The sequence below is a fragment of the Pezoporus occidentalis genome, unplaced genomic scaffold (genome assembly GCF_034315485.1).
Source record: "Pezoporus occidentalis ecotype Australia unplaced genomic scaffold, CSIRO_AGI_Poc_V1 ctg114, whole genome shotgun sequence".
Classification (NCBI taxonomy): domain Eukaryota; kingdom Metazoa; phylum Chordata; class Aves; order Psittaciformes; family Psittacidae; genus Pezoporus; species Pezoporus occidentalis.
Window position 1 is genome coordinate 2,263,431 of NW_026912929.1, and position 15,672 is coordinate 2,279,102.

A 15,672-nucleotide genomic window follows, 5' to 3' on the forward strand; every position below is an offset into this window, starting at 1 on the left:
GTGTTTTTTCCATAATATAAAGCAATTCCCATCAACTGCAGATTGCACCTCACAGAAGGCTCGGTTACAAGCAGATGCCACTCTCGCTGTTCATCTGGAGACATACACAGTACGTGAACAGAGTAAAGAAATGATTTGTGAGTCCAAACAAATGCTTTCCCATTTACCTGGCACCAGAGGCAATACAGAGCTGCAGAGTGTGCTCACCTGGCATGTACCAACAGTTACATAGCTTTGAGAGCCCACAGTCCTGTGGACAGTAGCTCATCACACCTCATCTGCAGCAGGCAATGCAGTTTTACCTGTGTAAGCCCTTTCCCTTCCAATTCTAGTTCCTTTCCTTGCAATGAATTGCAAATACTGTTCCAAATACATTAGTGAAAAGATTATTCCCAACATCAGTGGAGCTGTCACAGACAGAGGTTTACCCCGGTAACGAGTTAAAGGGAAAGAAGAGGAGCTCACATAGACATTTGTAAAGCTTTTATCATTTGGCCAGACAAAACAGGTATTGAGGAAGCAACTTCAAATGTATCTGCATGGACAAAATTGCACTTGGAATACCGCTAGTGTTTCACAGCTTGCTCCAGGATGCTCTCATCCACCACCTTGTGAGGGAGAGTCACCTTCAGCGTGGCGTTCTCCTTCATTGCTTGGCAGATCGTTTCATAAGCATAGTCATTACCCGACCAGCAGCGCCTGGCAACCTGTCAGACCAGAAAATCAATGGATGTAAAAATCCTGCATTTCTCCTGCCACATCCATCATTGCACAGCATCTGTGCAAACACCCGTGCCCAATTTCGTAACAATAAATCCTTCAGCCAATTTCTAGTTTCCTTACTGATTTGGGAAGTGATTTTTGTGATATCTACTTCATTTTCGGGAGTGATATTTGGGTACACTTGGTACATCTTCCTGCAGAAACATACCATTGGACAGATAACACTGGTAGAGCCAAGCACCTTAAAAACTTCACAAAAGTCTCCCTTTAAAAGTCATTGTGCACTCAATCCCAGCTCTGTAAAACTAGCCCTTGCTTTAGACAACAGCGTCTTTTAAGCAATTGATGCTTTTATAGTGGGATAAGGCAAGAAGGAATCCTGCAATTCTCTTGAGAAGTGAAACAGAACAGATCATATCAGTATTGGCAAGGAATTCTCAATACATCAGGTCCTTGAGAGGTTACACAACTGAAATACAACAGGTCTTATCCTTTACTTACACTGCCAGGTTGATTTAGTTCTCTGCAAATACTGAATCAAAACCTCTCTGCCATTTCAGAGATGGGATCCTAGTCTTAAATACAGGCAGGATCTATCTGGACACTAATGGAATGCAAAAACTCTAATGGTAGCAGCGATGAGCTGGCATTTAAATGACAGGCCTTCCGAGATCCCTAGATCTGGAAAGCTGGGAATAGACAAGACTGAAGTTCATACAGTTGTCAATTGTATTATGTAGGCAAATAACAATGCCAACGTGTCTATAACTACACTATAACAAAGTTATAGTAAGCATGCTTCCCTTTCTGCTTAAACAACAAAACACACACTGATATGTGGGAATTATTGGGCTCCAGTACATTGTAAAGTCAGAAGGGGTGGTCCCAACGCCTTACAATGAGTTCCTTACCCAGGAATTATTCAGCCTCTTTTAGCACTTAAAGTCCTTTGAAGTTGGTTGGAGAAAAAGAAACCCAACCAAACAAAACAACTCATTGATTCCACTAGAATGAGGCTCATAACCTCCCATATTAGAAGCAGGAAGAGAATGAGTCTCTTGGCCTATTAGGACTATTCCTGGGGTACAGAAAGCCAGATGCTAAAAACTGCTGCTTGAGTGCTCATACTCCCCATTCAGATAGAAAAGATAGGAGCACTGGGACCCAAGTACCTAAACAAGCATAGTCCTGAAGACAGGAAGATCTTAAAGCGGACATATGTAATGAGTTTTGCTTACTCCATTGGAAACATCCCAGCTGAGCATCATCTTCGCCCGTTCTTCAGCCTCCTTAGACCCATCCAAAACCAGGCCAAACCCCCCATTGATCACTTCACCCCTAAAAAAAAAAAATATGGTTTTAATACAGTTAAATCAAAATCATTCAAACCAATCCCACAGAACTCACAGGAGGTGACTTGTTCAGTTGCAGTGCAAGGATGAGAAAATAGAAATGGTGCTGAATAAGAGACGCTGTCAGTGACTTGTTTTACTTACACACACACGTGCAAAAAAGTGGGATTTAGCAGAGCAAAGGCCTCATTTCATGACCTATTCCACAATCAAACCTATTCCACCTGTCTTGTAATGCCCAGCTATCAGCCAGCATCTGCTCCAAGCAGGGGGGCCAAGCCAGGCTTGTGCTGCACCTCCTGAGGACTGGACTGGGTGTAGAAACAAGTAAGTAAAGGTTAACCCTGCTGATGGGACACTTACCTGTCTCAGGGTATTATCAACATTAGCTGCTCATTTGCTACACTAGAGCCTGCCATAGATAGGATCAGGAGGAGGACCGACCGTGTACTTACTGAAGCAGACAGATGGATCTATTTATATTCTCCTGAGACAAATGAAAGAGCAGAAGTATCTTATTAAAAGAGTGTTAACCACCACTTAATGCACATCTGCCTTGATCCCTTCCAAAACAGCCTTCACTTTGAATGAGATACATAGATGTTTAAAGACATCAGTGCCAACTTTACAGGAAGCAGACTTATTGGCAGAAGAAGAACAGGAATATGTTAAAACTAACAGATTATACTTGGGAGAAATACCAGTCTGGTTTGAAAAGGATGGGGAAAACACGTAGAGCAGAACATCTTGACTTCAGAGCCTGCTCAAGTTCCTGTTTCACTGCATATGGGGAATAGTGGAGAATGCAGTAGGATAATTATCCATTACCGTAAATCTATGAGGGTTCTGGTGTTAGAACTGAGCATCAGCAATACTTGAGGGATGGGGCACATCATACAACACCACATGGTATGAGAATCTACCAATGGAGATCCCAATGGAGGCAGGATGTTGTCTTCTGTGTTTTATAGTTAATATAATGAATAAGCTTCCAAAATGTACAGGGAACAACATCAGACAGATCCATGGATCAGACAGGGGTTAGGTGCCTTCCGGTCCAGGAAGGAATCGTTTCTTACTGTGTATTTTCCAGCAGTAGCTCCTCTGGAAATGAGGCTACATTGGAGCATCACAGACCTGGGATCTGCTCCCTCAATCCAGAACTCACATTTGCTCATTTTCAATGTAAAGTAATTTATGTGATGTTAACTGCCTTTTATTAGTTACATACACTACCTGTGTGCTAAGTACAACCCTATCACATAGCTTAGCAAGGAACTTACTGCTCTAGTTCTCCCCATCGTGGTGCCATTCCGTGAATTCTCCCCACTTTACCATTATTAGAGATATTACAAACATATTTCTGCTGAAAGGCCCAGTTTTCTTGAAGCTGACAGTTCTCACAGCAGAATGTCACCGACTGAAGCAGTTTCTTATCTTTAACAGAAATATTTGAAACAAAGTCATGTTTTCAATTGAGATGTTTAAATATTTTAAGCTCTGACTCTTTAAAATACTGTCAACGCTTTTCAACCTCCAATTTAATTCCCAGGATCTTGTTAGTGTGTGAAATCTTTTATTAGTTCTGCTCCGAGTCTCATTTTGGGATGAAAACCATCTAAACATCGGCGTTTCTTGCAAATGCTGCTTTATGAATAGCTCATGTTGATGTTATCTCCTCCAAAAGAGAGGACCAGACTGGATGACACCATTACAAATGTAATTATATGAGGAGCAGGGCCAGTTACCTCACCATACTCTGTTGCTTCAGTGCAGAGATTAAAATAGCACAATCCTTTGCTGTCAAAGTACCAAGCTGGGGTACACTTATGAACACCACTGATGCCATTGCAATGTAATTGGGATCATAGGGTGATCACACGTCAAGACAGCCTGTTGGCAATATCAGACAATAAGAAAATCAGACCTCTCGAACAGTGCTTTGTAAAGCTATTCCATACAGGAAGATGATGCTCTTTTGGTGGCAAAGACACCCTCTGCGCACAGCATCCCAAAGAGCATCCTTTGAAGCTAAAGCAGAAACAGTGAGCATTGGATCTCACTCCATAAATTTAGAGCCTCTCCATTGATTTCTGTGGAGTTACTCCAGTGTAAATCAAAATCACTCATCAGAATCTGTCCTCCTATCTAAAAATCACTCAAGTGCCAATGTTTGTTAGGATGGATTTTCCAGCAAAACCTCTCACTTTTAAAGGCAAGCTCTAGGTCTTCATTACCACTGGGTCACATTTTCAGGTAATTAAAGAAACATGTGGCATTTTGACCTAAGCTACCTCCTATAATTTCCAGATGTCTCCTTCTAAGGTGATCAAAGAAAACAAGGCCTCTCTCACAATCAAGATGTCACACTGGCAGCAGTGCAGTTTGATTCTGAGATTGCTTCTGCCTTCTTACTACAGGTTACTCAGGCTCCATGCTAACGTAAAACCCTCTGCAAATACACAGGCAGCAAGAAATGAATAGCATTCATTTGCTGTAATTAGAGCCAAGATTGTTAATCTTAAATCTCTCAAACAGCAGCACATGTGATGCAGATTCCAGCTAAATAAATATTAATCCTGCTCTTTCTGTTTGTCCCATAAGGCTATAACACAGAAAAAGCAAAGGAGGTAAAAGGCACATCTCTATTCTCACAGGAAAAACATGGCAGAAGAGAGCAATTCATTATGCTTGGAGGTTTGTTTTGCTGCTTTCACCACCTTTAAATTGTTCCTCTTTTACTCTGTAGAAGGCAAAGGGATGCAGCCTTTAACTAGCCAGAGTGGTACCATGATGAGTTAAGCCAAGCAGAGCCCCCTATTGTGCCACAGCTCTCCAGACCCCAGCATCTAATGACATGACATGGTCACCACCTCTGAGTCTCAGCATGCTGGCTTAGTGAGGCTCATGCAGAGACAGGCTCAATTTTCAGGCTCTGATTTCTTCACTGAAGCACAGTGATTTAATTGGGGGCTATGATTGTTCCCAAGAACAAGGTGAGCAGATACCATTCAGCAGTGACAAGCTGCTAAGCAGCCATAGGAAATGTCAGAAAGGATAACCAAATCCTGCTTTTCCATTTGATATTTCTGTTGCAGAGAATAGCCACATGCTAATTTTCTGATGTTACCACATAAATGACAGCACCTCTGTTATGCCTTGGGAAGAACTTCCTTCTAATGATGTAACTCCACTGTTAAGAAACAACTAAAACAATGGAACTGGGATTGCAGCATGGTCAGTGCCTGTTTTCCAGGTGGAAAGGGCAGTCTCACATTCAGCCAGTCCCTCTTTGAATTGCTTAGAGGGCTAGAAACATGCAGGAAGAATTTGCCTTACAGAGACCACAGAGATAGGGAATACGATCATTTGTATCTTTGAACCAAGCATCATCAGTGCACAAAACATTCATGGCATAAGCAATTCTAATCATTATAATTACCATTAAAATATTCCCAACATTTCGCACAACATGTAGCAGAAAGGTATTTTCTTTGCTTATATTTCATAAGCCGATGTTTTAAAAGGTTAAACTCAGCTAAGGCAATTTGGACAGAACTAGTCAATATGTGTTTTCCATTCAGAGTTATGGAAGTTGTGCATAAAATCCTGGCCATGGTGAGTGTTAGCACTGAAATCAATAAAGGCAAATCCGTGCATCTAAGCTCTCAGTTTTCTTATTCCATCATTCAAGTCTGCTCTCATGTACCTGCTATTCAACAGCTACTTCACTGAAATCAAAGGAATCAGAGTACAGCCGAGGGAATTCTTCATCTGACTTGAAGGGGTATTTCCTAGATTCAGCTCATCCAGGTGAGTAATGATTAAGTATCATCAAATGTCTCCTTGAATAATATCTGCTACAAGTTCTTTGGCTTGCTGTTGGCATATTCCAGAGCTGGATGGAACAGGGAAGTGGGAGGGTTCACTATAGTATTTAACAGAGGGTTGTGCCCCTTTTGACTGGTGACACCGCCAAATGAAGACTTGAGTTTCCAACCCTAACTAACCATTCTGTGATTCTAAATGGGAAAGGCTTTGCTGAGCTATGCAGAAGAGAACAAACCAGAACTAAAGTCTCTGCCTTTTAGTGGCATATGAAGGAGATGAGCTTCCCTCTCCATATAATAATACAATTCTATAATAATAATAAAATAATAATATAATACTATTTCTTTCATTCGCTTCTCAGCCTAGGCATTTCTCTTAGTTCTGCATCTGATGTGAAGGAGGTGTTTAATCCAGTCTTGTCTTTTATCCTCCCGGGCACAAGAAAGGAGAAAGACTGGGGGTTTGCTGGCACCTGAGCTGGTTTGTATCAATAACCCCTCATTATACTTTAGCACATGAGCGTTTGTATTGGGGTCTTAAGGTCACAGATTTAAACACAGCTTAAGAGAAAACCTAACCACAATCCATCCACCAGCACTCTGGCTGTGCATGTGTGAAGACAACTTTGGAAGCAGGATCTGTTCAAAAAGACCATGGCAGACTGTCCTTGTTTGGCAAATGAAGTTCTTCAAACTGAGCTGTGGCCAATGTCCAAAACACTTTCTGGAGACATATGGGCATTGATTTAAAAAGCCTGATACACCACCACACTTTGCCTTATGACACATCTTTTCAGCCCTTGTTTCCAAACCCATCCTTCCCATGATCACAATCACTCCAGTAATACATCTTCTCTGCAATTCCCCTCCTGCTTCTCCTCCCCAGACCAGTGGTAACAGGATTCAGAGTCCAGCTTTAGAAACATGGGTAAGTTCTTACCAGCCAACTCCACCACCATTGTGCAACGCGACCCAGGTTGCTCCTCTGAATGCATCTCCTACAAAGTTCTGTACTGCCATGTCTAGGAGAGGAGAGGAAAGGTGTTACAGATCTGATGTACTGCATTCGGGTTGTTGTTGTGCTGCTCACTCCTTCCACTGACACCTTGATTATCATAGAATGGTTTGGGACCTTAAAGCTCATCCAGTTCCAACCCCCTGCCACAGGCAGGAGCACCTTCCACTAGAGCAGGTTGTTCCAAACCCCATGCAGCTCTCAGAAGCCTGAAGTATTTTCAGACCATGCTGCAGAGTTAATTCAGCCCTGTACAGAAAGCCAGTTTAAAGCTAAGGAGCTGTGTTTTGGGGACAAAGCTGGGATGAAAGACGTACTGGCCTCAATTCTCTGGACCTGGGGGATTTTTCATCTGAACATGAACTGCTACAATAGCACAGGAGGAGTCATTTGTTTAATGAAATGAAGGAAAAGAATTTAGCAGACAAATGTAATTTGGCTAATGACAAATGCAATTTGGCTAATGACAAATGCATGATTTCCACTGAAATTCACTAGGATTTTGTATATTGACTGCAATTTGTGCTAAAGCATAAACCCAGATGGGTGGAAGGAGATACAACACAGAATATAACAGGGTAAAACTGAAAATGTTTGTCTAGATTTAATTCAGGATGGGCTTAATAGATAATTTGCTGTGCTTTTAACAGCAAAAAATAAGCTACAAACAGCAATAGCTGCACCAGCCACATTCACAGACCCACAGTTATGTCTCTGATGGAAAAATGAGTTTACTTGAGCACTAATCTATGTTAAACCCTGTCAAAAGCCCCATTATGGCATCTTTTATCTGGCATTATGTCACTTTAATAACCCCATTATCATAATTACAGTGCTGTCAAGAGGGAGTGGGAGAAATCAAAATCCCCATATACTAGAATGTACAGGTTTCTTCCTCAGTCACTAGTGTGGCAGGAGCCCAGGTTCGACAAGGAGATGGCAAGTGAACTAACGATGCAGTAACGTGCTGCTCCTGGGCTTTGGTAAAGGTCACTGCAAATGTCTGTGCTGATATACACTTCACAGAGCAGCAATGACTCATGTTTGCCAAGGATCAGGCTAAGGAACTTACTGTAAAATACAATGAGACAAGCAAGCACCCTGGAAAGTTCCTGTGTGCTACAGAGGAGCCAATTTCACCTGAACCAGCTCAAATACAGTATTAAAACAGGAAAGAAGGGAGACAGGAACACCTAAGATGGTTGGACTTGATGATCTTAAGGGATTTCTCCCTTAACCTAAATGATTTGATGTTATTACCTCCAGAGGTTCACCTGGTTAAATAGGCCTGGCTTTAAAGACCAGTGAAATCAGTGGTCAAGAGGCTTTAGATAAGCCATTGGAGAAGGCAAATGGTTCACGTAAATCACAAAATGCAAAGAAAAACACATGAGCAATGGGCTTTAAGCAAGCCTCATTTCTATTGCCCTAAGGTGGAGGCCTGACTTTGGTTTGCTGCTCTCTGTGCAGCTGCACCATTTTCTCACAGCGTTATTCATGGCATCTATCTGACCTATTAGAATTAGCCAACATGCTCAAGAAGGGTTGAAGTAGGACTAACAGACACAGCTAAAAGCCTCATTTCATCAGGAAATCCAGTTATGATAGCAGGGAACTTTTCTTCTTCAAATTGAGCCATAATTTGGTTCTATTATGAATTGCCATAATGGAAGTCATTCAATATACTCATCTACCTCTATCATAATTTCTCCTTCAACAGCAGCTTGTAGCCTCCCGTCTCGCACCACTTTGTGATTGTTAGTTCATGACATGCAGGAACGCTACTGGGCTAAAGCCATTATCATCATTTCCACTTTATGGATGGAAAATTGAGGGAGATTTAGGTTAGAAATTGCTTAGTACTTCACTTGTTTTTTTTTCAATCAAGATATTTCTTGGGTTAATTTCTCTAAAGCATCATTTCATCAATTTAAAAGCAGGGCCTGGTTAGCTCAGGGCAGGAGTGCAGAAATAAAGGCTCCTTTTGTGTAGCAAATGTACATGATTTGCCCGTAGTCACACTGTAAGTGAGCAGCAAGGCTTGGAGTTGAATTCAGAATGCCTGGCTTCCTTTCTTATGCTTTCGCTATCAACGTATGTTCCCTTATGATAAGGAAAGTTCCTTTCAGAAACTCCAGCCTGTTTTCAAAGTCCTCAGGCAATGAAATGAACGTATCTGTGAATCTTTTTGCTTTAAGCATAATACATTGTAGACCTGATTTCTGATCTTGTGGATCCCAAGGAAACAGAGCTGTAATTCTGCTCAGATCCCCTCTTTGAAACAGTGAGGTGCAAAGTGAAAATCAGACAGAAGGTAGAGTGTTCAGACACTGCTCTCCATTAACATCCGGGTAAATCTAGTGCATCATCATTGAATGTTCAGCACTCTTCTGGACCTTTCCTATTTAAGTAGCTCTACATACATCCTTACCACTGTTAAATCCCACAAGCCTTCTTAGGAAATCTGATTAATCAGAATTAAAGGGTTAAATAAAAGCATTTTAAAAGTGTTGCATAAAATCCCAGTTTCTCTTGTAAAGCAACTCCCTTGTTCACCCCGACAAGCCTCAGCTGCTCTGCTGACCTGCACAAAAGGCTGATCCATCGTAGATGTTTGAGGTTTCTCTGTAAGGACTGTCAGTCCCACTCACATCGTGGTGATCTCGGCTGAGGACCACTGGAGCCTGCAAAAAGCCAAGGACAAGAGAATGGAATCCTTCATGGACTGCAAATGCTACCAAGGGATGATCATTTGCTGAATTTACTTCTGTCTTCAGGCATTTCAAACCTCAGCTTTGCCCCCTCTCCTAAGAGCCTGAAACGCTTTCTCTGCCTGTTATTTGCTATAAAACAGATGTTCACATGCTGTTCATGAAAGCCACTTTCATTTCATAACTAAGAGCCTGGTGTTATGCCAGTGGCATCCTCAAAAGGAGGGATGGGAGAAGAGGGGCAGCCATAAGGTTATTTCGTCTCAGCCAAAATATCAAAGGCATTTCAGTATGCAGAAGTCTTCATTAAAAACTAGTTCTTAGTTTCCATTTTCATCAGCAAACAGCAAAGTTTTACACTTATTTATGCTTTTGGGAAACTTCAAGACTAAAGAAGTTAAGAATGAAAATCAGTGATTTCATACAGCTCAAACAAGTCCATTCTCGATCTGGAACCTAACTGACAGTATGAATCTAGGTCAGTTTCCAGGTCATTTGCCATGCACAGGGTTTATACAGGAATAATTCACTCTTGGCACAGTGTGGTCTGGAATTAGCTGGCTCTGGTTTATGCTGGCAGTGAATTAGGACATCATTGAAAATAGACAAGAGCACCCAGCTTGCAAGAGGAGGAATGGAGATTTGCAGAAACACAGAATGGACACAACTAAATCCAAAGGGCCTGGGAGTCTGACCTGGTCAGTCAAAGCCCCAAGGGGTGCTCGGTCTGGTCAGGTTTATTTTTTGAGCCTAGCTTGCAATGACGTTCATTTTGAGTCCTGAGAAGGTCAACAGCACTTGGAATACTTGAACAAACATTCTCTGAGTACGAAAAGCAGAATGCATTCCAGCTTGGAAAGGTCTAAGTCCTATTTGAGTTCACCACTTTAAAAAGGGTAATTCAGCTGTACAAAGATGGAGATGAATGAGTGACAATGCCTTAGTGTGATGCTGATGTACATAATGGGAATAACTATGGAGTGGTGCCTTCAGGATATGGGGTACTGGTTCCATGTAACCAGCAGGCACTTCTGCTCTCACTGGTTTCTTTTCCACCTGCTAGCTCAGTCTTAGATATCAAACACATTTACCAAATAACAAAGAAAATGACAAACCTTAATCCTCCCTTCAGAAATGGCTCGATTAATAGCCACAGCTATAGACACACGACCCCTCTGATCAGAATATAAGATTCTAGCTTGAGAGCCAACAACCTGTAAAACAAAAAGACCAAAGTGATAAGGTTCTCTGTGCAAGTGGCTTATCTTTAGGCCCCAGATGAATAGAGTCACAGGAATGACCCCTTCCCTTCTGCAGGAGAAAGTGCAGATTAATTCTTCATCAACATCCAGCTTCCATAAAAAAGAAACTAAAATCCCTCTTTGCACTCAGTTTTATCTCCACTCACACAATGAGATGTATTTCTGTATTCAGCTGCTACTGTCCAATCAATCCCACCTTTTAAATTAACCTGATTGCTCAGCTATAATCCCCCTATCAGCACATCCGTTATCAACAGCTGAGAAGCAGAGGTGAATTGGCAGTGGTGGGCTGAAGGGAAGAGAAATCTGGAAACAAAGAATAGCAAAGAACATCTGCCCTGCATAACTATGCTCCTCTCTCCAGCTTTTACCCCACGGACCAATCTGGCTTCCAGATAAGGAGAGCACATGAGCCCTACAGTGTTATCTGTTAGCTTCACAGTGAGAACCTGTCCTAAAAGAAAAACAAAGGATGCTTCACTGGCATCCTGCTTCCCACTATACAAAAGAATGGCAGATCTTTGGCCTCATCACCTGTTTTGTAAAGCGTACCTAGAATTACAGGCATGAAGAAGAAAAGCCAAAGCAATGCCAAGAGGGACACTGTGAATAGCTCTCTGAAAGAAAGTTAGTTACAAATGAGATGGAGAGTGAATCATTGATGTGTTTCACTCCAGACATAAGACTAGATATTGCTGAGTTATTGGAACATTTCCAGATGAGGAAGTGAAGGGAAAGAACTGCTTCAGCTCACCCTAAAACCCCTACTTTGGAAAGAGGTTTCAGTTATCAGCTCTGGGAGTTACAGGCAGGGATTTCATTCATGCCCATTCCTGCTTTTCATTCCAGCATTCTGGACCAGGACACATGCAGTGAAGGAAGTTGTGCACTTACCAAACTGTGCCTGCCAGCTCTCCGAATCCAGCGGATGTTGTCATGGTATTGCTGCTTCACAGATGTGCTCACTTGCCAGGGAAAGCAAGAAAAGAGGTTTTGAAAACGAATGCAATATGCTGTAAGTTTAATTTAACTCATCTGACAGCACTAGGAAGTCACATTCTACTCTCATATACAAACACGCATATAGGAAGTGCTGCATAGAATCTTCTGTGCACTTGATGCAGTAACTGGTACCATACATTTAGAGATAGGTACGAGATGTCAGCCAGGAGACAGCTGGAACAATAAACCCCATTCAGATCTTTAGCAAACTAAACCTTGGAATATGGGTTACATGTTCATTCCTGTTCACCTGGCCTGCTGCCTACTAAATGCCAATCCGTTTCTGAGCCTTTGCTAAATTAGAAGCTTTAGCAAACTCCATGACATTGGGTACTACAGGCATCAGGTAGTAAATAACTCCTTTGAGTCAGCCAGCAGAAATTCCCAGCAGCAGCTGGCAATACATGCTTGAGGATAAGTTACACCAGTGCTGGGATAGAGATTTATAGCACAGCACTTGCTCTGTACTAAGTGACCCACGTGAATGCTTTTATCCCAAGATAAACCCAAGGTCTCTTATGCTACAAACTGAGGTATGTTGCCTCTCATTATTATGGAGCACAAACTGCACAGAAAGACTTATTATGGAGTAGCTACTTTACATGTAAATCCACCCTATAACTTGTTTAGATATATATAGGCCAGGTTGGATGGGGCTCAGAGGAACCTGGTCTAGTAGAAGGCGTCCCTGCCCATGACAGGGGGCTGGAACTGGATGAGCTTTAAGGTCCCTTCCAACCCAAACCAGTCTGGGTTTCTATGATATACGTTTTCAAAGAGAATTATATATAATGATTTTATATACTCCACCTTCTCCTCATTTACATCTGTGCCATCCCATCTTGAAGTTGTCCCTGGTAACTGAGAAGGATGTTTAGACTATCTTCCCACTAGGCAATATGTCAGTAGGTATGTAGTAAAACTAGAAACACGGAAGAGGAAAGGCAAGATGCTCATATTTAATTTGAGCTAAACACACTGTTAAAAGGGAAATGTAAAATATGCTCATTCCTGCAGAGGCAGGCCTCCATACAGAGAGTTTTAATGACCCTAAAAAGCCCCGTCAGTGCTTTAGGGCTTGTTTCCAAGCGATAGCTGCTAAACTCTGCAATAAGAATTAACATGTCAGCTCATAGCTTTGGAGGAAGTGAGATGAAACATCTGTTAGTGCTGTTTTAGTGGGATTGTGCTGCCATTCATGAGCTTTAAGGAAGCATCTTCTAGAAGGCAATGGGTAAGATTCGCTTGGGTTATTATAGCTATTTAATGAGAGTTTACAGGAGTTACTCTAGAGGAACAAATAACGAGTTCCTTTTTCACTTTTATAAGCTATCTCAGAGAGCTATATCATGTTTTATACTTCACAGTGCACAGACTTAGAGAACAGATCTTTCTGTCTGTTACTTCTAGAGAACACATCCAGGAAGAAGCCACTGGCTACAGGGACATGTCAGGATTCATGTTTGCTGACACAAAATGAGCTTTGTCTCAGTTTCCGTTCAAAAGCAGGGGATAGCAGTAATAGCCCACTTTCAGGCGTATGGAAGAGTGAGAAAATGTTATCCCTAGATACTACAGTAACACACAGAGCCATGCAGATACTCCAGATTGGTTCCACCAGTGTGTAGAAATGGCTGTCACATTATTAGCAACTGACAAAAGCAAGCCCTCAAAATTGTAATCACAGATAAGTGACACTGGATGGAGCACCACACCCAGGAAACCTGGTCTCCTGCCACTCATCTGTTCACCAGCATATTAAATCCCTCCCTGGATTCCCACACCTCATTCACCTGTGAGACAGGGCAAAGAAATTTGACTCCTTTAGAAAAACCCCTTGGAGACCTGTTGATGAAAGATGCTGTTTGCCTTGAAGTTTCAAGGTGACAAAGTGCAGGAAGACCCTTAAGAAATGAGAAGACAGGCTCTTAGCCCAAATTGCAACTATAGCTTTGGTATCAATAACCTCTCTACTTAGTGTTGAGGAGTGTAAGGTTACACTCCTTACGGGAGTTAAGAGAACAGCAAGATTTGCTGCCCATGCGGAACAGGCAAGAGACCCCTCTTTATGGTTTTAGCCAAAAGCACACACACATTTCACAACTCTCAGTTTCCTTTTCCCTCCAGAAGAGCCCCCAGTGCTGAGGCACAGGATGGAATCTTACCTCCCTGACGTATAGACTCCTCCAGCACAGACATGGCGATGGAGTCAGTGGTAGCAAGATCCTGTGGGTCACCTGAGGTACAGACCCAGCGGAATGGCCCAAATCCCAGGGAAAAAATGTCCCTGGGAAGAGAACACGCTTCATTAAGAGATAGCTGAAATTCTTTCCTTATTTATGCTGGCTGCTAGCAGTGCTTTTCTTTCATTAGCTAGAGACGGAAGAATTTGAAACATTTTCAATGAACTAATCTAAACAGAAGCATCAAGGACCATTAATTGAGAAATTAAGCAGTGCTGTTCCACACAGCCATCCACTGGGGTATCAAATACACCAGGTTTTTGATAGGAATATCGGGCAGTTCAGTCAAACTAGTGCATCATGAGATGAAGTGCAAGTTTTCTTCTGTTTCATCAGACATACTCTCCCTGCTGCCTGGTCTTTTTGTGCTAAACCCAGGCTGAGTGCATCTTCACTCTCAGACAAGTGCAGGTTCTGAACAAGTGCCTGAGTCCAGACTCATTTGCTGTCCACATTGTTTACACACAACAGTAAGACACGCTTCAGTTCAGTTCCAGGAGAGATCTGGTTGCTGCTTTACTCTGTGCTCAAGCTCTGATTCACATGGTACAGGCAAGTTAAGCGTGAGTCGGAGGCCAAAGTGTAACTCTAAGGAAGGTGATAGAAAACATGAGCATGATGTAAGTATGATGCAAGTATGATGCAACTATGATGCTTACAGCCAAGAGGACAGCTTCCTAAACCATGCCGGGCATTACTCCAGAGTGGAGAAAAATAGGACTAACCCCGACATAATACCTGTGAGATGAATTTCCTCCTACTGACTCCTTCTCATCATTTATAGTACATTGTAAGACCTGCACTAAGTGCTATCTCTAATACTCTCCCCTACACAGGGGAGGTCACAAAGGACTCGAGTGCTTCATTCCAAGTTCTCCCCAACATACCCCATGATGTGCTGGACGTAGGAAGGGTAGCGGAATTCTGTTTTATTGGCTCCTCTTTTCTCAACATCAGCACCTATGAAAGAATTTAATAGTCAGTGATTTGGGGAAGAAAAACTACAAGATGTAAAAGCAGACTGCACCTGGGTTCCTGTGAAGGCTTTATCTCATCCACAGAGGTGGTCAGACATCTCAGAATGAGAGAAAGATACTAAAGAGATACTACTCTGCTCTTGTGAGACCTTACTTGGAGTATTGTGTGCAGTTCTGGTGTTCTCAACATAAAAAGGACATGGAACTGTTGGAACAAGTCCAGAGGAGGCCACGAGGATGATCAGGGGACTGGAGCACCTCCTGTATAAAGATAGGCTGAGGAAGTTGGGGCTGTTCAGCTCGGAGAAGAGAAGGCTGCGTGGAGACCTCATAGGCCCCCTTCAGATACTGGAAGGCTGCTATGAGGATGCTGGGGAGGGACTCTTCATTAGGGACTGGAGTGGCAGGACAAGGGGTAATGGGCTCAAACTTAAACAGGGGAAGTTTAGATTGGATATAAGGAGGAAGTTCTTTATGTAAGGGTGGTGAGGCACTGGAATGGGTTGCCCAGGGAAGCTGTGAATGCTCCATCCCTGGTGGTGTTCAAGGCCAGGTTG

At 42.4% G+C, this 15,672-nt stretch overlaps 1 protein-coding gene across 1 annotated transcript in view; it reads right to left on the minus strand.

Annotated features, from left to right (window-relative positions):
* Positions 1-468: 468 nt before the first annotated feature.
* The window catches only part of UROC1 (urocanate hydratase 1), a 35,789-nt gene continuing 20,585 nt past the window's right edge, over positions 469-15,672 (minus strand). The window contains exons 13-20 of the mRNA XM_062637020.1: positions 15,026-15,098; positions 14,061-14,182; positions 11,788-11,858; positions 10,747-10,845; positions 9,505-9,604; positions 6,846-6,927; positions 1,962-2,061; positions 469-707 (exon numbers count right to left, since the gene is read on the minus strand). Coding sequence (XP_062493004.1) covers positions 567-707; positions 1,962-2,061; positions 6,846-6,927; positions 9,505-9,604; positions 10,747-10,845; positions 11,788-11,858; positions 14,061-14,182; positions 15,026-15,098 — 788 coding nt within the window. The 3' untranslated portion in view covers positions 469-566. The remainder of the gene's footprint in view (positions 708-1,961; positions 2,062-6,845; positions 6,928-9,504; positions 9,605-10,746; positions 10,846-11,787; positions 11,859-14,060; positions 14,183-15,025; positions 15,099-15,672) is intronic.